This window comes from Eucyclogobius newberryi, unplaced genomic scaffold (genome assembly GCF_026437365.1).
Source record: "Eucyclogobius newberryi isolate DKJ021-1_F unplaced genomic scaffold, fEucNew1.0.hap1 SCAF_21, whole genome shotgun sequence".
In the NCBI taxonomy this organism is placed as follows: Eukaryota; Metazoa; Chordata; class Actinopteri; order Gobiiformes; family Gobiidae; genus Eucyclogobius; species Eucyclogobius newberryi.
The window spans coordinates 17,256,693-17,280,505 of NW_027315846.1; the positions used below are offsets into that span (position 1 = coordinate 17,256,693).

The following is a 23,813-nucleotide window of genomic DNA, read 5'->3' on the forward strand; positions in this document are numbered from 1 at the left end:
TTATATACTCAGAAGCACACATTTTATTAAAAAAGGTATTTTTAAAAAAAATCATAACTCATCTCCCAACCACAGTATTATTTACAAGAATTCTCCATCTTTCTCAAAACTGGGAACCTCTTTTAAGTACCAGACCTGACGTTCCGAGCGCTCCCAAAACCTATTTACAAAAAATAAAAACAATAAGAATAAGAGCTGAAAAGTTGCCAATGTTTATTCATGGCCATAAATATTTTTCGGTCCATAAAAGAAGAAAGAAATTATTTTATCTATAATAATAAAGTGGTTTGTACGTGCCGAACACGATGGGACAGAATGGGCAAACAAAATGAAAAATAAAAAAATAAAAACATCTCTACAACCAACACACAATTACAAAAAAAGGTTCACGAGAAGAGCATTGACAAGTTCAATAAAATCTGTAAGGGAGATGTTTGAAGCCAGTTCTCATAACGAAAACATGTAAACACGGCGCACACATGAGCCCCGATAAAAATGGGAGTATATATATGAGTCAAGCTGCAAAATGTAATGTCTCTTTGTTTTTGTGTTTTCTTTATCTTTGCCTCTGGTGGCACACCCTATTTTGCGCCTCCAAAGAGTCAAAAGCAAGTGTCTATAATTTATCACCAAGTCCACTGTTGCGTCTGCACCAAGTGATGTGCTGAGGGGAACGGTGCCGTGGCCGCGCCGTACTGCGCATTATACTGCATGTGCTGGAGTGATTGGGCACTATAAGCCGAGAAGGGAATCCCGGCCTGAAAAGTGGCCGCCAAGTCCTGAGCTTTAAGAGTGTGACACGGTTTCCCATCCCTGACTAAGACAGGGACAGCCACCCGCCTGGGAGAGGGGAGATGGGTCACTTCCATACCTTTTTCGGCCCGGGCTCTCTTCATCTTATACCGGTGATTCTGGAACCATATCTTGACCTGGGTCGGGGTGAGGCGTATCAGGCTGGCAAGGTGCTCCCTTTCTGGGGCGGACAGGTATCTCTGCTGTCTGAAGCGGCGCTCCAGCTCGTAAGTCTGCGCTTTGGAAAACAAGACCCTCCTTTTGCGTTTCTTGCCCGAATCGCTGCCGCCGCTGCTGGATGTTTCCTTGTCGTTGTCCGGGGATTCATCGTCCGCAGACGGCTCCGGAGACTTGGCAGAGTCCTGAGAACTCGCGGAGAGGCCGTGCACTGCACCGAGAAAGGAAACAAGCACTGTCAAAATGTTATGTTGGTCATGTTATTACCGACACAAAGTTATTGTGACCTGTTGAAAACGGAAACTACACCACATTGTCTTAAAAATAATTGCATAGCCCGGTCTATATTTTATTTCAAAGACTTTGTTCATTTTAACACTAAAATGTGGAGGAGACCAAATCCCAGCTCAAGGCAGAACCAGTGAAGCATTCACACGTGCATTGTCTGCCCCTAAATCCCCACAGAATGCGCTCCTATACAATCCCCATACTTTCCAGCTAACAAACCAGCAAACCCCATTTAAACCTCACACTTTGTTTAAACTATACAAATGTGAACATGAGCCTTAACACTATACGTGCGTAAGGAAAAGACCGCACAATTTGATGATGCATGCAGATGGATGCCCACCCAAGTGAACCGTTTGGGTGGGATATTGAAGGCTGCAACCCCTATGTAAGCATAACGTGGTGAAAAGGCACTAAACACAAACGATGCAAAATTATTAAGAGGTCACTTACATGAGTATTGGATGCTGTCCGTAGTAGCAAGCCACCGCGTGTAAGGATTGTCACTACTGTCGTAAAATGGTGTTTTTAACGGAAGGTTCTGAACGTTTTCTAAAGGACTTTGCACCAAAACTCCAGTGGTTTTTGTCGTGGATGTGGTCTCCGAGCCCTCCGTGTCCTCCTCCGCTCCGGTGATAGATCCCTCTTCGTCATTTGTGTCAGGAAGGTCCAAAATGTCCTTTACAGAAAAGCCCGTCTTTGTGTTGGTCAACGACATATTCTGTTGAGGGCGAAAGATGCGGGAAAAAGTTGCGACTGCTGCAGCTCTCCGGAGAATCCGCTGTTTGGAGACAAAAAGAAGAAGAGGCAATGTTTCAGGAGCAACCGAGAGAGGAAGACTCGCTCTACGCTGAGGTACTGTGAAAGCCGCCACTGTGAAGGATAACCATCGCCTAGGCGAAGTACGAGCAGTGGGTCTCAGTGCCTGTAAGTCCAGGAAGGATGCCAAAGTGGCTCAAGTGCTATATGCGGCTCATGGATACTGTGCTACTGCTGGGTGCTGGAGGGAAATAAGCCATTACCTTGTCCGATCAGTCCATATAAGGTTGGTCTCAACACATGAACCTGCAGTGAAAAAGCATTAAAAAACGCGAAAGGTTGGCCACGTGTGGGCGGGTCTTAGGAGTCAAGTGGATGAAGACAGTGTTTGCAGATGTGAAATTGTGGGTTTTGGGGAGATCCGAGCCTCTACCATTGGTGCTTCAGAGCATGATGAGTGGTATAACGTGTCAATTAATTACAAAGACGGGGAGGGCCTTTTTTACACCCTATTTACATACAAAGAATCTCCAAGTAGCTTTAGACACACAATACTTTAAAAGGCCATTTTAAGAAAGTGCTGATGTGGTGTAGATATTCGCTATATAAACCAGATTTGATAATAATGATTATGATTATGTTGTAAACACCTTGGGTCATTTGTGAGAGTGGGTATTGCTGAATATAGCAGATAATTTATGTAAACCTTTTGTGTCAATATTTTGGCCGTGGCTTAAAGCAAGAGGCTGGGACTGTTTGCAATTGTATTTAAGATGAAATGACAATTTGGGATGACACGCCATAATTAAATGATGTATTATTATGTAAATAACAATGATAATAATTATTAATAATAATAACAATTTTAATAGTTATTATTATTATGTGAAAATAACGGATCTTTGCACGGAGACAAATAGGTTACGTTACTCATAAACAATATACCTTGTCTTTAACCATTTCAAATTTTAAATGTTTAATCATGGCAGTGTAGCTGTTATTGTTCCCCCTGCAGAATCCCTAAAATGTATTCCATCTTGTGCATGTCACTCTCCCTGTCTGTTGAAAAAGCAGTATCATTGTTACTTACTTTATTTTCGCTTCCCTTCAAGACTTTTCTCCCTTCATTCTCCTCCCTCTCTCGCACCCTATCCAGTATGTGATGTGGGTGACAATGTTTCCAGCTTTTTTGACCAAGTCCCCTGCGCATCCTGGGTGGTCGGACCAGGCCAAACACAAATACAAACCGATTGCTAAGCTGCAGACAAAGGAGGAAATGTAGACAAATGTCCGGCTCCTGTTGGAAGCTTTTGTGCATTCGCAGTTTTTGCATTTATTTCAGGGCCGAAATAATAGATGATTGACGCCCCGCGCACAATGCTTTCTAACTGTTTGGAATAAATCTGAGCTTGTTCCGAGTTGTCATGGCATTCAACCGCTTTCAATGGACTATCTCTTCTTTCAATTCCAGGATCCCTCCACAATATTAAGGAAAGTCCTTCATCTCACACGCGCGTGCACGCACATACACACTGGAAAGCAATTACCAATACCAGCAGACACAATAATAATAATACTAATAATAACAATAACAATAATAATAATAATAATAATAATAATAATAATAATAATAATGATAATAAAAATAAAAATAAATAATAATACATTGGCTGTATCAATTGCAAATACAAATCTTACGCATTCATTTCTGTTTTTGTATACGTATAATTTTGTCCTTGTTTCTGTTCTGTCTTTACAAACAGTGGAGCATTGTTCACGAGTTCGTGGAAGAAATAATCACAACATGTCACAAAGAGTCCATTGAGCTTAACGCATATGGCCAAAGTAACAGCGGCTGATCCCCTAAAAGCGAGTGAGAGGTTACTGACCTGAACCACAACAAGTAATGCACGGCTCAGAAAGACGTCCCGCGCATCCGAACGCAAACTGCAGTTGTCACGCGCCGCTGAAGACGCCTGGGACGTCCCTTTCTCTGACTTACAGTAGAGGGCTGTCTCAGGAAGCCGTCGTTAGGACATGGTATAGGATTGTAGTTTATTGGGGTGGTTATTTGATCAGTGGGTACGTGTGCAGGGAGTGGAGTGCACATCCTTCACGTGGAGAGCCTATCACTGTGTGTTTACCTGTTTACTTTCTCAGGTAGTTCAAACAGGCCGCGCACCTTTTCGCTCTGACTGTGGACGCACTGCTGCACCAGCCTGCACATTGCAGCTTTTATGAAAGGTTTTATATATTTGATAATAATTGACACATATTATTATTATCATAATAATAATAATAATAATAATAATAATAATGATAATTATTATTATTGTCTATTACATCTGTATCCGCAGGCGATAACTATTTGTAATAATTTTGTTACATAGGCCCACATATCTTTCACTTATTAATTAGTCTAATGTAAATAATTAGGCCTATTACAATTATTGCTCTTAGCTTGTTGCACAGTATTATACCGTTTATTCTCAATTGACAGTTTTAGCAGGCTACGCGTTGTGTTTATTGTGATTGTGGCTTGACGCACGGGGCCTCCAGCAGCAGATGCATCAGGATTTAAAGGACAAAGCAGGGCGCTGCTTCTCCCACCAGATCCAGTCCTGGTTGAGTCCAGCTGACACTGGAGGATGTCTCTGCTGCAGTCTTGGATTTATGCGTAAAAATAACCTTTAAATACGATTAATAGTGGTTGTAATTACACAATCACCAGTGCTGCCATTTAAAACATTTTAAGAAACAGAACTAGGTGGCTCATTTTTTCTTCATCCTAGATTTACTATACCGCACAATATCGTCATCTAAAAACAATTAATTTCTTCGGATGAACCCCCCCAAAAGCTCCACCGTCTGATTAGTTATGATTCCCTTCTTAAAAAAAACAAAAACGAAAAAAAACCCCGATTGTTCCCAAATAACTAGAGAAAGAGATTTTTATATTCTTGATTAAATAAATCTTCCGATTGAATGCACAAATAAGAATGCCGCGGGAGAATGTGTAATAATGTTGATCATTGGCTTCTTTTAATCGCAGGCTCTCAGTGCATTTGGATGCCGGAGGCGCAGAGTTGGGCTTTGATAAAGGTAACCCCGACTGCTCCAGGGTGCTCCTGATAAATGTACAGAGTGACAAGAGCCATTTCCTCCTTCTATGATTAAAACCTATATAGAATATTCAGGTAAATCCGGAGCGCGTTATTTATGGAGGCTAAGCCGTGCCCTGGGGAGAATTGCCTCGCGGGTAGAAATCATTTTGGAACCCGTTTGGGTTTGAACAGACAATCTCCCTCCGGGTAAACGGCTTTTATTTATGTCCATTTCGCTAATGATCAAACACGTCACGGGCAGATTATCGCGCCATAGCCCGAGGAGTTGCTTTTATTTGTTAAACCAGCAGTTTATTTGTAACGGTGAATTTCATGCCATTCTGTGGCATAACATCTTGTAGGCTACAGTGCCTATAGCAGGAGGCTTGATTAATTTTTAATCACATCTCATTTGTGTAGAACAGTGACCGTGATTTGGTGCGTGAACAACACACTGCCGCCTGTGATATTTAGTACATAAACAAATAAAGAGAAGTGTGGATGGCACAAGTACAGACACAGAGTGCTTCTTAGAAGACAGCCTGTGCCTGAGTGCAGTCATAACACCAACAGCTGTTGACATCTGTAGAGCTCTAGCGGTCTCTACCGGTGCCTTTAAGAAACAACAAGATGTGCACCAATTAGACTCTTAATCACAAATGAACCTATACTCGGATCTGTCCAGGTTATTCAATATGAGTTGCAAGTTGTCTGATGCATATATCTATAGAATATTGAACATACAGTGAGTTGGGCCTGACTGGCTGGCATGTTTCTAACAGAATGCAAGTAAGTAGTGGGTGGATGCTTCAGGCCAAAGTCCAGCCAATTCTCCACCTGACTGCGCAGGCATAAACTTAGAGAAATAGAATGGTAACAATATTTATTTATAACATTAGAAAGACCAACCTATAATACAGGCCAAGTATAGAAATCAAACTAAGGTTGGTGCTTACCTATAGACGGGAGGTTTGCACGCGCTCTGCTGTTCATAAAATATCTCCAAATGGGGACCAGAAGTGCGCGCACAGATAAGTCTGATGTGCTTTATATACCCAGAAAGCCCCTCTTCTCATATTGTCGGAGAGCGTTTGCATAGCTGGCCAAGTGGCCGTTCTGTAGCTGACTCGCTGACATTGCACTGTTTGTTTTCCCCCTCGCTGTGACGTGAGACAAAATATTGGCCATATGTTCATCGGCAATAAATTGGTCTTGAGCGCAAACAACACTACTCTTCGCGCTTTAGCCTCATGTGGATCAGTCTGGGCTGTTTTCGAAACTGTAGGCTACTCCCTACGTGAATAGCAATGTTACATCGGTCTATTTAAAAGATAATTGTGACACTATGGAAGCGCTGCCGCTTGATCTTTATATTGCACTCTATTATCTTCACACCGGGTGCACTAATAAATCGCTTGGTAACCAAGACGCGACACAACCCAGAGAGCAGATGTGGCATGTTATACACGCCACAGTTACGTTTACATTAGATACGAAGATACAGTGATTGATAACCGAGGTCACTGTCATTCATTCAATATTCAGGAGCCAGTCAGGTCCCTAGAGGCGCACAGCCAACACGTGATGATTATTGTGTGGATCTGACGTCCTGCTGACGGGAAGGACAGCGGCGAAGGCCACGGACGACAGCACGCCATTATTAACACCATTAGACACAGACATTATATGTTCCAAAATATCCAAATGAAGTAACAGTGTGTGTGTGTGTGTGTGTGTGTGTTTGAAATATTACTGTAGTTTTAAATAAATAAAATGTAAAACAAAAAGAAAGATTACTTATTTACACCTACACATCTAACAAAATGCATAATTATTGAATAATTATCTGCGCAAAAATGCAACAAATTGCCAGAAAGCGCGCGGACAAGGCAAAGGTTACGCGGCTTTGGCACCTGCGGTTGGATGACTTAAATCAAGACAATGATTTTATTGTGGGCAGCCTGCTATCTATGAGTGATAATGAAGGTGTTTCCTGGTAGAGCAGCGACCATCAATCAATAGTGAATACATTAGTTGTGGTTTTGTGCCGGGGCCACTTCGCTGATGAAAGACAGATTATTCTCCGCCTTTAAGAGTAGCGCTAAGACGCAGCGAATACAAATAAATAAATTGGCCTCATAGCTCGTTTGAATTCCACATTAGGACAAAGCAGTTACTTAGAGTTGGAATGTATTCATGAGTTGCACAGCAGAGAAAAGCCTTCCACTTAGGTGCTCAGTGAATACACTTGTGCTGTTTGAGATTTAGCACAAGTGCTACTGGTGTTAAATACAAGACCCCCTGAAAAGGATGGGTAAGATAGGCTTGTCGGTCAAGCTATTATCAATCCCTGGCCTAAAGCCTGATGACTAAGATACTTCACTTGCAGTTAGGCCTGCGAAAGCACTGTGATGGCATGGCATCCTGAAATCAATCAGTTCAAGTTTTAATGTATCGCCCACTTGACAGAAGCTATAAGAGGCAAATCTGCTCTACGCATAAATACTAAGATTGGGTTGATTTTCATGGTAGATACACTTAAAAAGTTCAATTAAAGCTGAGGGCTCACTTGATTCATACATGATGATAGCCATCCCATCAATGGAAAAGGCTTAGTTGAATTTTTTCCCACATCCAAACGAACTTCAGGAGCTTTAAGCGAATAGTTGCTCTTTCGGATATGAACAAAAAACTTCAGTGACAATAATGAATTGTGAATTGGATGAGCTATGAAGTATAAGGCGGCAGAGTTAACATTGATGCCCTGCTCTGTTACCTCCTGAAGAGGAGGAAAAGAGAAACAAATACTTCAAAGTGCTGAGCTGTGTTAAAGTGCCAACCAAGTAGTATAACTAAGTTCCTTTGGAGCATTCATGAAAGGTCAGGTATTTCCATTAAAATAACAGATTTATGGACTGAATGGAAGAGTTTTGTTGGAATTACTTGACATGAATAACTTGAATACCTATTTTGCAGTGCTGAACATGTGGTGCAAGGACAGTCATTGGCCTTGGAGAGCCATATACAGTAGCTATTTGCAAACTCTGCAACAGAGGCTAAGGGCCAAAGCTACTGTACTTAGCTGACATATTTTGTGAGCATTTGAGCCCTGTGGCATGTGGGTACAAAGCAAATGCCCCAGCCAAGGTTACACATTGTAAAAACTGTCAGCACTGAACACTAATGGACAAATGTTGCAATCAAAATTTTCACTTAACTGTATGTCGGCTGAGTCAGGTACCATTAGAAAGGGCATCTAATGTGGATGTTATAACCACTGATTTGAAAGCGGCGAATAAAGAATAATGGATGGATCCTTCAAACGTAAAAGCTGTAAATTACAGAGATCAAATTGTAAAGCTGAGACCAGGTGCATTACTGTGAAGCTGTTTTCTCTTTTAATGGCAGGGTACAAAAGGGCCACGGTTCCTTTCCACTGTAAGGGAAACAAGTCACTTGACTGGGTTAGTTCTGCTATGGGCTGCTGAGTGGTAAAGTGCACATTTCCCATTTTAAATCCATGTTAAGTTATGGAAGTGTTGCCCAGTGTCTACTTTAGAGAATAAAAATACACTGAAAGATCCCAGGCTCAGTATATCGAACAATATAACAAAGGTAAAAAAATGCATTGCTTTAGTGTTCAGAGGTCCATCCATTTTTAAAACAATCAAATGTATCACAAGTCAAGGACAAATCATTACCAGATGGCCCGTCTTGTCCTTGTCTTTACACAAGCTGCACACAATAGCTTTGAGCAAAGATTCAAAAGCTTCATCGAGCTATTGACTGTTACCTTCCGCAATGTCTCAATAGGAAAAAGTGGAATATAATTCTTGCATTTTAATAGTATGTAATGGACAAAACATGAAGCAGAAGAGGGGCGTCTCAAGGTCATTTCTCTTGTATATATACAGAAACATGCCACACCTATCTCACACCTATTCAGGAAAGAACGGTTACAGTTTCAGCAGGAAGTGAAAAGTAATTCTTCTTCTTCGCTTGGAAATTGCGATCAATTCAAGCAGCAAACTGCACGGAGTTAGTAAAGAAAAGAACAGAATGAAGGAGAGTGTTGCTTGGCTGTGGCGCTACTTGAACCCAATAAAGTGCATGAATGAAAGTGGTTTATTCTGTCTCACTAAAACTCTTCTTCAGTGCAGCGCTTGAAGACTGAAAGGTGTCAGGTTTCATAGTGTTTGCTTTGAATGCATTTTGATAAAACCTTTATTTTACCTCGTAACGTTTAACCTTGACGGACAATGCAAAACAGTAAAACAGATTATTAAAAAAAAAATCCATTGTCTAAAACATATGTGAAATGTGCAGGTGTCTGCTCTTGAACTTAAAATTAAATCACAAAGTCAAGCTTTTACTATAACAATGTATGAAGTATTTTAAAACAATCTAATGGTTATATGATTCTAGTACTCCTGGTGACAAACTTGTTCTTATTAAAAGACAAATTTCCCTTTAGATACACGTCTTCAAACGAGAGTATGTGCAAGATATTTCACTTTGTCTGTGTGTCACATTTGATTTGATTTTGTTTTGTGCCACTAATGGAAATAAGTTACAAAGTCTAAGGAAATAAACTTCATAAAGCACATTTATGGCCTCCAAAGAGCACAAAGTAAAGGAAAACATGGGTATGTAGCATGAAAAAAATCAATCTAAACGATACATAATGATATATATACGTCTGCAAAGGTTCTGGTTCTTTCTTGTAGATTCTGTAGTTCAGATGTCACCAGCGGCTACACTACTTATGCCCCATCTGCAGTAACGCACAGCCCAGTCTGATACTGAATACTTCTGTATATATTAGTCCAAAGAGTAAGAATCCCCTGTTTTCTACTAAATCCTGTATTGGTGGTTTTTAGATTCTGTAATATGATGATGTGAAGAGTTCCAGATTCAGGCCAAGACACAGTTTCTCAACACAAATGTGGAACCTGCTGCTTTTATTTGTGAACTTTCTTCATTATACAAACTGCATATTGACAGAAAAGTTTTGTGTTTTGATTTGTGATTCACGTTTTGAAATTAGGATTTGAAATATGTCCAGAAGGATAAACTTGTGAAAGAGGACTGAAATATGCACGTCTTCCGGATACAAGGTCTAAAAGACATTACATTACATTTTACTCATAAATGACAGGATATAATATTGTTTCAGAGGAAATTATATAATCTACATAATTGCAACCAAGTTTATATTTGCAAATATTCAAATTGCAATTTGTCCTGTTCTAAAAATACTGATTTCTGCCTTCATTAAATATATTAGTCCTATAGAATGTTGTGAGGTGCCAGGTAAACTGCAACTGCACAACATATAAAATATAGCCAACTGAAAATATTCATATGATATTTACTAAGATAAATCTCTATTTTGTCTGGTTTGTAGTCATTTAACTATGGTACATTATCTTATTAAACTGTTATTGTTTTGTTCTAGAGCCACACCCACATAACTGTTTTGTTCTAGAGCCACACCCACATAACTGTTTTGTTCTAGAGCCACACCCACATAACTGTTTTGTTCTAGAGCCACACCCACATAACTGTTTTGTTCTAGAGCCACACCCACATAACTGTTTTGTTCTAGAGCCACACCCACATAACTGTTTTGTTCTAGAGCCACACCCACATAACTGTTTTGTTCTAGAGCCACACCCACATAACTGTTTTGTTCTAGAGCCACACCCACATAACTGTTTTGTTCTAGAGCCACACCCACATAACTGTTTTGTTCTAGAGCCACACCCACATAACTGTTTTGTTCTAGAGCCACACCCACATAACAGTTTTGTTCTAGAGCCACACCCACATAACTGTTTTGTTCTAGAGCCACACCCACATAACTGTTTTGGCTCTTGGCTCACACTATACATCATTTACCTATGTTCTTTAATTCACATAAAACATGCTATTGTTATATTCAGGACAAATACTTTTAATGTCAAGCAGTATTTCCTCCACTTGGAACTTACTGGTGAAATCTAGCAGAGCGTAGTCCATTCTCCCCTAAAGTAAGTACTACACAGTCCGTTCTCCCCTAAAGTAAGTACTACACAGTCCGTTCTCCCCTAAAGTAAGTACTACACAGTCCATTCTCCCCTAAAGTAAGAACTACACGGTCCATTCTCCTCTAAAGTAAGTACTACACAGTCCATTCTTCCTTAAAGTAAGTACAACACAGTCCATTCTCCCCTAAAGTAAGTACTACACAGTCCATTCTCCCCTAAAGTAAGAACTACACAGTCCATTCCCCCCTAAAGTAAGTACTACACAGTCCGTTCTCCCCTAAAGTAAGTACTACACAGTCCATTCTCCCCTGAAGTAAGAACTACACAGTCCATTCTCCCTAAAGTAAGTACTACACAGGCCATTCTCCCCTAAAGTAAGTACTACACAGTCCAATCTCCCCTAAAGTAAGTACTACACAGTCCATTCTCCCCTGAAATAAGTTCTACACAGTCCATTCTGCCCTAAAGCAAGTACTACACCGTCCATTCTTCCTAAAGAAAGTACTACACAGTCCATTCTCCCTTAAAGTAAGTACTACACAGTCCATTCTCCCCTAAAGTAAGTACTACACTGTCCATTCTCCTCTAAAGTAAGTACTACACAGTCCATTATCCCTAAAGTAAGTACTACAGTCCATTCTCCCCTAAAGTAAGTACTACAGTCCATTCTCCCCTAAAGTAAGTACTACACAGTCCATTCTCCCCTAAAGTAAGTACTACACAGTCCATTCTCCCCTAAAGTAAGTACTACACAGTCCATTCTCCCCTAAAGTAAATACTAGACAGTCCATTCTCCCCTAAAGTAAGAACTACACAGCCCATTCACCCCTGAAATAAGTATTACACAGTCCATTCTCCCCTAAAGTAAGTACTACACAGTCCATTGTGCCCTGAAATAAGTACTACACAGTCCATTCTCCCCTAACGTAACTACTACACAGTCCATTCTCCCCTGAAGTAAGTACTACACAGTCCATTCTCCCCTAAAGTAAGTACTACACAGTCCATTGTGCCCTGAAATAAGTACTACACAGTCCATTCTCCCCTAACGTAACTACTACACAGTCCATTCTCCCCTAACGTAACTACTACACAGTCCATTCTCCCCTAACATAAGTAACCTAACTCCACCTGTCTGAGAATGAGCGCTCTACGTTACAGACCGTGTCAAAGTAACTTGCAGTGAGACAGTGAAGGCCGTCCTTTTGTGCTGTTCCGTGGCTGTTCTGTGGCTGTGGTGGTGGGCAGAGGCAGATTTTGGGGTGCCCGAGTTGCCGTGGGCGTGTGTCTTGTTTGAGCCTGTCAGGATATGTCACCTTAGCGGCACAATGGGGTGAACAGAAGGGCTTGGGGACATGAAACACCTCACCTTGAACCAGGCTGCTCCATGCGCACACAAGGATTACCCATCTGCACATTTCTGAAGCCTTTTGATTAACAATGTGTCCAAAATGAAAGACGAAAAGGAGAACACAATTACATTAACACAATTTAGTAATTTCAATGGCTCCCTGCAGATGGCTGGGATAATTAACGTGTAGATATGTTCTTTATACCGGTTCTCTGATGGCAATTAACATATTTTGTGGAGAGATTCAAACTTTTTTGAGGCAGTGAAGATTGATGGAAATGCATTAGGAGGTCACAAAAATGGGCTCCTATTCTGTTGCCACTAAAAGGATGCTTTTATAAGGTGATAGCATTTGAGGAATAAAAAACCCAAGGGCGAATAAATGAATGAACTCATCGTTAATTGGCAATCTTTTTTAGTTGATATAAAAACACTCCAAATTTGCTAGCCACGTTTCCATTGACAGCATGGCAAGTCTCTCTTGAACTAGAATTATGAAAAGCAAAAGGAAGCCACAAAGCATGACTGAAAAGGACAACTCCATCTATTAGCAAGCCAAATGTTTCTAAATTGCCTCCTCTCTGTTTACCATGATACTATGCAATGCTCTAAAACGTGAATTGTCCGGAAAAGCTGCGCATTAGCTATATCATCAAGGTATTTAATTAATTTGCTATTCAAATGTTTAAATGTAACTAGAATGGTTGCAATTGTAAATAGTTGTTGTGAATGGCATTGGCAAGTTCAGACAAGACATGTTCTTAAATGTAGAGCCATTAACTTTAATAGACTGAATAGAATAAACTACCTTTCATTTCTAAACAAGTATCCAACTGAGGCACTTCAACTTTTCAGAAAACAAAATATGTGAAAAGCATGTGTGAACTTGGGTCAAGGCATTCGCTGACAAAACAACTGTCTGTCGCCCCCTAATGGTGGAAGAGTGCACTTTATCTGAGCTCCGGAGGCCAGTTGTGAAACAGTGCACCAACACAGCCTACCTCTTTAAAATAATTATATCTTTTATCTCATAGACACATACAGGACACACAGCCGTCCTAATGGCCCATTACTCAGGCGAGGACAGTGTGGGGTTGATGACCGTATCCTCGTGGCCCTCCATCCCCGGCACACCTGCTGAGACAAGGTACCGTTTAGCACTGACACTTTTGCAGGACAGAAACAAAATGGCAGCCAGGGTCAGTGGTAAGGAGCACGGTCATATTGCAAACATATCCATTTGCTATGGCCCTACTCTTGTGGTTGCCAGGCTACTGCCTAATATACAGTACAGTGAGTGAGTACATGTCCGGAAAACAGAAGTAAGATGTTGACTTTGAGATAAGTGCCTCTTCAAATTAAACAGCGCCATCACATTGCATTCAAACTAACATTTCCAAAGGTCAACTTTAAACGCTGTCCATTTAGCAACACAAAAAAAGAACAAACAAAAAATCCCTCTTTTACCACACACTAATACGTCACATTTGCATACTGGTTACATTTGTTTGAGGCGTTTAATTATTTATGTTTTAATTACACTAAATGAAGGGGATAATATCACTGCATGCTATTCCGCCATCAAACACTCGGATGTCTCCTTATTAAAGTACACAAAAAGATAATTAAGTCATGCTCCGTTTAAACATGGCCGTGTTACTGCACTAGAGAATCACTGCTGAATTGGACACAGGAGAGGGTTAGACCTCATCTGATTAATGTGCTTGGTCTCACATACTCACGGCATGTCAACTCGCTTTCCCTTTCCAAGGCCAGGTCACCAAAACTGTTTTGATGGCCCTAATTGGTGAATCAGCTGGCCAAAGTTATTATACATAATACAGAATGCAAACCAGACAGCTGACACGGGCCCACCCTCCCCAAAATACACACAGACATATGGGCTAGTTAAACAGAAAGGTGCGTGGCTCGGAAGCCTGATAGCAGGATAGATCTAAATAGATTATACCTGAAAACACAACTAGGTACAGAACTAGTCATCACCTGGCCTTGCTGACAACTTGAGTTGTCCATGTGATTGGATATAGGGTATTGATTGACCAAGGGGCAGCAGAGGCCAATGCAATTAAGGGACAAGAAAACATACAGCGTTAAAAGACTGTGTAAACAATGGCCATGTGCAGTAGGGGCCAGACAAAGGCCAGTCCGGGGCCCTTTCAAAGCTTGTTGTTCACTATTGGCTTGGTGTCTTCACCAAGGACTGAACTGTGGGAGGCCTGGGGGAGGTTGGGTGCGAGTGCCAGTGCGTGGGTGTCCACAAGGATAAGGTTGTTGCTAGGCTCTCTTCAAGAGGTTGTCAAGAGCTTAGCCCTCCCTATTTCCGGAACCATCAGGTGAACACAGATCATCACCATCTGAAGGAGGGGGATATCCAGCGGAAGAAGTACAATTTTTATAACCCTTCTTAACTGTCTTACTATTATGGCCTCCGTTTGTTTGCCATGTCGTGTCAAGCATTCCTCAGTCACTCCCAAATCACTACCATTATTGTAGGGACAAAATTCTTTAAAAAGGACATCATATTAAAATGTCTTGAGTTTAAAGAAAGTATTTTTGCCCTTTCAAATGTTTTGAATGGTTAATTACTGGTTAATTGCAACGGTACTAGATTTTCATCACTCAAACCATGGATACAAATTCAATTACTGCTCTATATAATTGATACTATTATTGCTGCCAATAGGAACAACACTATAACTTAACAAATTAGAAACATGAATCTTGATAAACATAAATTGATTTTATTTCCACCTATGAAAATAAAATAATTCAATAGAATTTGGTTGACAATCGGGTGACTACCAATAGAAGGTGTGCCTATTACCACCTTATGATTCTAAGGTGCCACTAAACTATTATTACTGTGCATCTAAATAAAAAAGAAGTCTTATATGCCCTGCCTTTGTTCTGCCGCCCATCCTGGAGCGGGTCAACTATTGCTCCATGTATACCCTCTCCATTCTCTGCCCTCTTTACATGTCCATTTATTCTCTAACAATGCTGTCCTACTTCATGCATCCCCAAGGTGTCACCGTGGACACGATCCCGGCTAATTTATCTCACCTCTGTTTCTTCTTCATCAAATGGAGGTCTAATGCTCCTTGCACTAATTTACATTTTCTCATTAGTGCTGCACTTTTATCATTCAAATGTGTGTCGTCTGGAAAAACAAACAGTCACATGGGGTGCGAGGCAAGGCGCTCTGCCTTTTGCATCGCCTCGAGAAACAAATTGACAACAGGTTATGCTTTATGAGCCTGTATCTCATGCACCACCTGAAGGATGCCTATTATTTGCCCTTGATATGTGGAATCTGTGTATTTCTGTTTTCATATCACATTTATAGTACTTCATTCTTCAAATAAACACACCCATAACCTTCTTTTCAATCACAATGCTGTTTTTCAGAAAGCTGTTGATCCTGGTATGGAAAAGGTCTGGTGAGACACGAGCATTGTGAAGAAAACATGCTGGACATTGTATCTGGTGCATTAACAGTTTCCTATTATGTTGTGCTGAAAAGCAGTGTGCAGATATTTCACATAGCTGCAGTCCACTACCAGCATTTGTAGAGTCTAGTCCTTGACCAGGAATTTAAACAGTTCTCCACTTGACCATGGGTTTGCTTCACATTCACTGGACTGAATAAACCTTCTTATCGAGTGATGTATAGATACTTACTGAAGGTACTAACAGTTGCCAATCTGTTTAGAGAATAGTGCCATAATAAACTTTTCAATCACCGCAATCGTGTTTGAATGGTTAAGATGAACCATGTTGACTGCATTGATTGCACATTTAGATATACAGTCTTAATAAGATATAGCATTGCAACCACCTGCTTGATATCAGTGGTCACCAATACACACAACAGCTTCTTTTTTTGTGTGACACCTGTCATGCTGCAATGTCAAATAAATATGGGAAGGAGTGTCTGGAATGCCTGCCAATGTGGTCCGATAAATTTGGAGGTGTTTTTTATTTTTATTTTTTATTTAGTTAATTTTATTGTATTTCTGTTTCTGTAATTTCTTTGTGATTTTAATGCATTTTTCCTGCTGTGTGAAGCACTTTGAATTGCCTTGTGTATGAAATGTGCTCTACAAATAAACTTGCCTTGCCTTTTTCTGATCCAATCTGTTACAGTCTGGGCGTAATGTATCGCTTTACCTGTTAGTGCTATGTTTAAGTTTCACGCGTTATAGCCAGAAATAGACATTGGTTGACCGAATATATCAGCGGACATTTACAGTTTTCAGAATGTCGCGATTGGCCCTACACGCTGATATTACATATCAATAGTTTATCAGGCATCGGGTGCTCTGCGTTCTAAAATATTGGTATCGGCATCAGCCATGAAAAAATCCTTAATGGTTGGTCCCTTTTTATAGCCTAAGCAAGTCGTAGTCGGCTTTTGAGAAACAGAGGACAAGGAACGATGACATTCATGAGATACTGTGAGTTGTGGATGAATAAAAAGAGCATTTAAACTTGAAGATGGGTTTGAGTTGAAGTGTGGACGGTGCCTTTACTTTTGTAAAATGCACTAATCTTGTTTCATTAGCAACAACCACAACCTCATAATACAGTTGTCTATAATATTAATTACAGACAATAGTATAGACAAAGTGATAATCAAAGGTCGGTTTGGGGCTCTCTGGCTTTGTATTCCCTACATATACAGAAAGATAGAAGGAATGAGAAGTAGAAAGGAGACGAGGGCGGGAGGGGCACGAAGACGAGAAGGCGGAGAGGACGGGAGTGGGTGGTGCGCTTGAGGTGTGGTCCTGTTCCCAAACTTAAGATAACTACAACTTGTCTCCATACATTACATTTTGTGTTTGATTTTGCGCAGTGATAGACAGCTTTAAAACATACTTTTAAACAAAGCGGCACAATGCCTAAGGAAAGATCCCAGAATGACCGTTCAGGGATTTATATTCAAGGCCATTGTCTGCATGAAGAATGTTGACAGTCCTTATGCTGAGGCGAAAAGTCATTCTAAATCATGGCGCGCCCAAAGCCCCAGAGTCAGCAATGACAGAACTAAACTGATGACTTCATAATAGCTCCTCAGATACAGAATGCCTGCACGGGGCGAAAGAGTGCAACCTTGGAAGATACGAGGAGGGTAATATCCCTAGACATCTTTCTACAATAAATATATTTTTAATTTGTGCACTTTTATTAACCAGCAAAATCACTTCAAAATGAATAGCACATTATTAAGTCTTCTAGTGGCTCTTAGGGTTCTTTATCATGAATTTGTATCAGCATTGCAATTCATCTCAGCCATTCTTCACTCCAAATATGTTTTATATGAGCCTTCATTTATCATGGCCTGTCAGCTCTTAACAGTATCATTATTCAGTCTCCAGTTATAAATTGGAAATCATAAAACGCTTTTTCACATAATCTGATGCAATAACCGCTCCCTCTTTATTGGCTTGTGAAAGGAGAAAATAGTAAATACAATTGTATGTCAAGATCCGAGCGAGATATAGTGTTTTTTTGTCCCCTAGATATATACACCTCAGTGGAATGAAATTAGGCTGGCGGAGGAGACAGGATCGGTGTCAGCACATTTGTTGGGACTTTCGCTGGAGGAGCGCGGGTTTGAGCATATGAAGGATGGCGGAAAATAGGGGAGGCTGACATGACTCAACCCAATGAGGAATGTGTTCTGAGCTGTCAATATTTTTTTGTGCAATGTCACATCAATCATGAGGCGTCTTTTCAACTTCTCTCCTCCAGCGTCGGTAATGGAGATATATCATTGCCTGAACTCAGCTAAATGTGGGCCCAGTGGATCCTCGTGTGTCCACTGCCTGACATATTTTGTATTATTGAATGCAGTTATGGGCGATTAATGAGGACAACACAAGGTCACGTTTTTTTTCTCCTTCTGTCAAACTGCTATCTCTTTGTAAGCATGGATTGTTCTCACAAGTAGGATGCACTGAGAGTGCAAATTTAAAGGATATAGTTTTAGTGTTTGTCTAATAAATTAATGCATTGTATGATAAATAGTGACTAAATAATTGTTTTGTTAATTGGTGTTTCAGTACATAAATATTATTCTGGTATTGTTAAGATTGGTAATGGCACAGAGACAAAGCAAAATGATTGTATCGGAACTGAAAAGGCATCTGTACTTTTGAAATAACATCAAACATTTAGGCTACTTGGCTAATGGGATAAGAGTGAAATAATGTAAACTATAAAATGGTTCAAACATGTTTTATTCTCGTTTCGTAAAACGTTGTTGTTGTTATTGTTTGTATTTATTCACTCTGGGCAATGCCTGCATTTTGGTCCATCTGTAAACACTGCCATCATGTGGCCAGTTTTAGACTTGTATATTTTAGACGCAGTTTTATAAAATATTGTATATAATCTAAATGAGCAGTATATTTTATGGTGAAACTGAATTCAATAAGGAAACATGTAGAAATTATTACATTTGGTCTAATGAATAATTGAACATCCAAATAGTTTCAGATCCTAGAGCTCCGGCCAAAGGGAATTCTTTCATAATCATTTGCTGCCATCTCCTGGACAAAATAATAATACAATAAAAAGTTAAAGCTAGAATTTCAATAACTCAGCCTTAAGATAAGATAAGATAAGATAAGACATTCCTTAACTCATTTACCTCTTAAAATCCCAACGTACCTACAGGTTTTTTTCATTCTATTTTTTTTTTTTTTTTTAATTATTTCCATTTTGTCAACCATCTGATTAAAGTGAACTATAAAGCTCATGGGCATGTAAAACATATTATTCTTATATTATAGAGAAAGGTATATATATTCTGGGGAAAAGCAGTTTGTACTCTAAACCCTGAAATAAAAATAAGTCTTAAGTTAAGCACGTTTTAAAAGGCCTTTTTAATAGGCATTTCATTTTTAACTTTATTATAATTTCTTAAGTCCAATTTTTAATTATATATTTCAGCTCTAAAGGAATTGTCAAAACCCAACATATGCTCAATGTGCTTTCTGTCAGTCCATTCCTCCAACAGCAGCAAACATAATTTAGACCACAGATGAAGCACACACTGTTTTAGCATTGATTTAAACGTTTTAATGGTAATCAAAAAGATTACAATTTTCCATGTAAAGTTTTAGGTTGCACGATGTGTGTAAACTGGTTTGTAACAAAATACATTAACATTTTACTACATCAACAGATCTAAGTAATATCTTTTATGTGTACATTGCGGCTGTAAGGTAAAATGTAGCACTAAGACTGTGTGGGTAAGTCCTTCATTTGGCCAGGTGGTGGCATATCTGCACCGTATCAAACAACATGTTGATACGGTGCAACACTACCACCCTAACCCTGTGTGAACACAATTCCACAAAACCGTTTTGTTCTGGAGGTGTATTCTAGGAGTCTCATATATTCATATTAGGTCAAGTTCAAGCTCAGACTTGAGTCCTGGAGATATTTATTTAGAGTTAAAAGCCCTTATTTCTACCAGCATACTGAATAATGTTGATATGTCAACCAAAACAAATAAGGCGAGTTCACTCCAAGGTCTACATTCTGTTTGTCACGCTTTGTTTTGCCTAGATTACCCCTAACAACTAACGAAACAAGATCAAAATAAGAAAATAGTAAGTGTATCTGAAATGGTAGAACTTACTTACTTACTTACTTACTTACGTACTTACTTACTTACTTACTTACCTACTTACTTACTTACTTAACTGCTTATTTACAACATTAGTTATTGTAGTAGCAGTCTACTAGTAAGTATAGAAGAGCCACAAACAGCAGTGCATGGACGACAGAACTAAGCAGCTTCGTGTTGTCACTCACCCGTGTCCCACGCCTGGTTCAACAGCCAATTTTGCAAACGTGTCATCGCTTGGCACTGTCTTGTTGATGCTATCGCTGATATCTGCATTTCACCTGAGAACTTGATATGACCCGGAGAGCTGTGCTGCAGAAAAGGAGGGAAAGAGGCACGAGAAGTGGTGGTTATGTCCATGTGCATTTGTCAAGAGCAGTATACAAGTTTGTTTCAAAGGTTTCACTTCTGCTGCTCTGCCGACAGAAGACAGGCACGTAGTAAAACTTTTATGCCCCTGTGTCTTTAAAGGTGCCCTGCGAAGATAAGCTTCCATAACTGTATACCTCTCGTTTCTCCACTGCTCTTTAAAGCTTTCATAAAAAGGGGATTTTAAAGGGGAATATTTCTCTTTTCCCCCAAAGTAAATCTATAAAAAGTGCCCCCTCTCCCCTGTCCTCCGGGGCTTGCTTGCACTTGCCTGGGCTTCAGTTCAGAAATACAGCAGGCTAAGGTTCAGTATGACTCTGAAGGCAAGTAGACAGTGACAAATCCATTTTTAGCTTTACCTCAAACGTTTTCACTGCAGAATGCTAATAACGTCTCGCTTGGCTGCGTGGAGCACTCTCCAAAGGGGAGTATCACTTTCAGCTGGTTGTCTCATCGTTGAAAGGCCTCTCCACTGGGGGGGACTGGCACTCATATGACCTACATGCACAAAGGCACCAAAACTGTTACACAGGTAGACACGGATGAGTCATGTGCATCAACTGCCATTAATAGCCACATTATAAGCAATTTCACATGTGGATGCTTTAGGTACACTTGTGTCTTTCTATACATCACTGACTGTCTTTTTTGTTGTAGCCATGTTGATAATGTGATTATTTTATACCAGAGGCCCTTCCAGATGCAACTCCTTTTATGTTTATGGACTTAGGACAAGTAGGGGAAAAAACACAAAAACAAACAGACTTGGGTCTTCCTGATTTGACCATTTTAAGTCTTTACGTGTTGGCTTTTTCAGCCTTTGTATCTTTTTTGCAATATGTGTAGATAATTTGAAACAACACACACTTTGGCCCTTATAGTGAGAAGTAACAAAGACACAAAGAAGTAAATGACAAGCATGTACTAAAACAAACTGTGACATTAAAAATAGCATGCAATACACATCATGCTGAATGAGTATAGTGTGTACAGATCGTGAATGATGGAGCATGTAGCCAAGTAAAAACTGCTCTGCTCCTGGAAGTACACAGTGGTCCTTCTATTTGATGTTAATTGTCTATCTGAAGATGTCTGTGTGGACATCTGTGTTGCCTCTGCACAGGGGAAGCTTAAAGCCTGGAGACTCATCTCTGCTGATGTTTTGGAGATGTGGTGGCAGGTTGTGGTCTGCAGCATATGGGCTCACTTTAAAACCTTCCCAGAGCCTCTCCTCTCTCTGAGATAATTGTAACATGAATTAGAATAGGGGGCTTTGATTTATCAACACATTTGTTGACAACAACTTTCCAGGACACAGACTCTCCATCTATAAATCTGTTCTGATAACAGCTGCCTACAATTATAGTCCAATCCAAACTCTCTTCATTCCTTAAGCTGAATGACTTCGACAAAGTCCAAAGGTGTCGCAGAAAGCCAATACTTTGACATAAGCAGATAAAAACATGTCTCTTGACGTGTTTAAATGCTGTCTTATATGTAAAGATCACTTTGGGTGTTGGGTTGTAATGAGTAATGATAGGGGTGGAGATGAACTGAATAGAGTCACATCAGCACTGACACTGAGCAGCTGGGGATTGTCCATTTACATTTTCCTACGGCACACATCTGGCCCTGATCACAAACACATTGGTTCTTACAGCAGCCTCATATTATTGTAGTTCACAATCATGTGTCTTTACAAACACAAAAAGAGGCAAGAGAAACTGTCAACCACATAGTCCTCACAATATAAACAAGGATCCACCCCGGGGTCAAAAGCATACGTGTAGTAATAAGAAAAAGATCAAAGATGCAAATTCAGTTCCTCCTCTTTTATAATAGTGTCTGATGAGCACCTGTTTTGGGACAATACGCCCTGCAGATACAGTCAAGCGCTCTGCTCTACATTTCTCTAATCAACACGTAATGTCCTGCAGATCGCTTGGATATGAATGGGTCAGGGGGTGTGCTGCCCGGTGGTCAAGTGGTTAAGGTGCAGCACACATGTCGGGCGTGAGTTCCATTCTCCATTCCGACCGATTTTTTAAATAAAATAAAAAATAATGGGTCAGGGAACAATGCATACAGTTTAGAGACTAGTTAAAACTGTATGATCACTAGAAACAAACTTTGCATTTGACAACAACACAGGACAAGAGGCCACAGATGACCTTACACTTGCCCCAAAATGAACTTAAGCGATTGCAGATTGTACTTCATCAATAATGTGGGTGTCTGTGTGTGTACATGTACATTAGTCTTCATTATTAGAAATATGTAGAGAGCCATAAAAGGTCATTCATGAAGGTGACGTGTGTCCAGGTCACTGCATCCGTGACTACTGTATAGCCTTTGTTAGCACATATCTGAGCTTAAGCTGTGCCCTTATACAGCTAAGGGAAAACAGGAGTTGTGAGGGGCTTTTTCTTGGCCAGCAAGTCCAGGCTTGGTTACAGGCCTGTCTGTCCCTACTCAACGCAAACATGTCAGACATTTCAGCACCAGCAAGAGTGCGGCCTGGCTCCCCATTCCACTGCCGAGGAGAGAAGCCCTACACGCTGTGAGCCACAATTGTGTGCTCAACACTGTTAATTTGTTGATGCTGCATGCGTTGTGAGCTGATACGAACCAAATTTGGAAACTCGATGAAATACATAAAGGATTCTGAAATTGTTCACCGGTGCAAAGCGTGTTTGAAATACCAGTGGCATCGTACCCGCAAGTGACCAATGATGTGGGCTCTGTTTCTGACAGTGGCCGAGTCAGGCTTTACTGCGCTCTTTACCAGCAAAGTGGAGTTGCTTTCAGCTTTCCACCACTCAAACCCTGCTTTGACAATTTACAAATACGACACATCTATTTGATTAATCCACACACGGGACAAACAGGTCTGCATTATACCTAGGCTGGACCACGGAACTGCACCTTTCAACAAACCTCCGCCATGACCGACGACCACTAGCGGGAATGCGTATGTATTTCAGGAAGCCGGCAACGCTCTCTTGTGAGCAAAGTGAAAGCTTTAGTCGAGAACACCCAAAACAAACCCACTCTGCAGCCCAACTGGCATCAGCTCGGCTTTTTCAATAAGGGAATGTATTTATGAGCATCTGGCTGCAGTTCAATGAGGTCACTGCGCTAATAGAGTGAAGGATACGCCAGTCTGCCGAGCTTCATTTGATTAATATTTAATACATCTGATTACTGAACCAACAGGGGTAATTACTTTGTTAGCAACCACATTGGATAGAAGAACACTATGGCATCTCCATGTCTCCATTTAA

General features: G+C 40.4%; 1 protein-coding gene across 7 annotated transcripts; it reads right to left on the reverse strand.

Moving 5' to 3' along the window:
- Positions 1–21,020, reverse strand: nkx2.2a (NK2 homeobox 2a). 7 transcript variants are annotated; one of them, XM_072457744.1, is made up of 4 exons: positions 20,889–21,020; positions 20,349–20,472; positions 1,711–2,038; positions 1–1,204 (listed from the first exon to the last, which is right to left on the reverse strand). In XM_072457744.1, exons 3-4 carry the CDS (start codon positions 1,973–1,975, stop codon positions 627–629), a joined length of 843 nt encoding a protein of 280 aa, XP_072313845.1. In that variant the 5' UTR covers positions 1,976–2,038; positions 20,349–20,472; positions 20,889–21,020; the 3' UTR covers positions 1–626. The 7 variants fall into 7 exon arrangements, with proteins under 7 accessions (XP_072313845.1, XP_072313850.1, XP_072313849.1 ...); XM_072457749.1 differs by lacking the exons at positions 20,349–20,472; positions 20,889–21,020 and adding an exon at positions 13,502–13,626; XM_072457748.1 differs by lacking the exons at positions 20,349–20,472; positions 20,889–21,020 and adding an exon at positions 6,077–6,265.
- Positions 21,021–23,813: the final 2,793 nt, after the last annotated feature.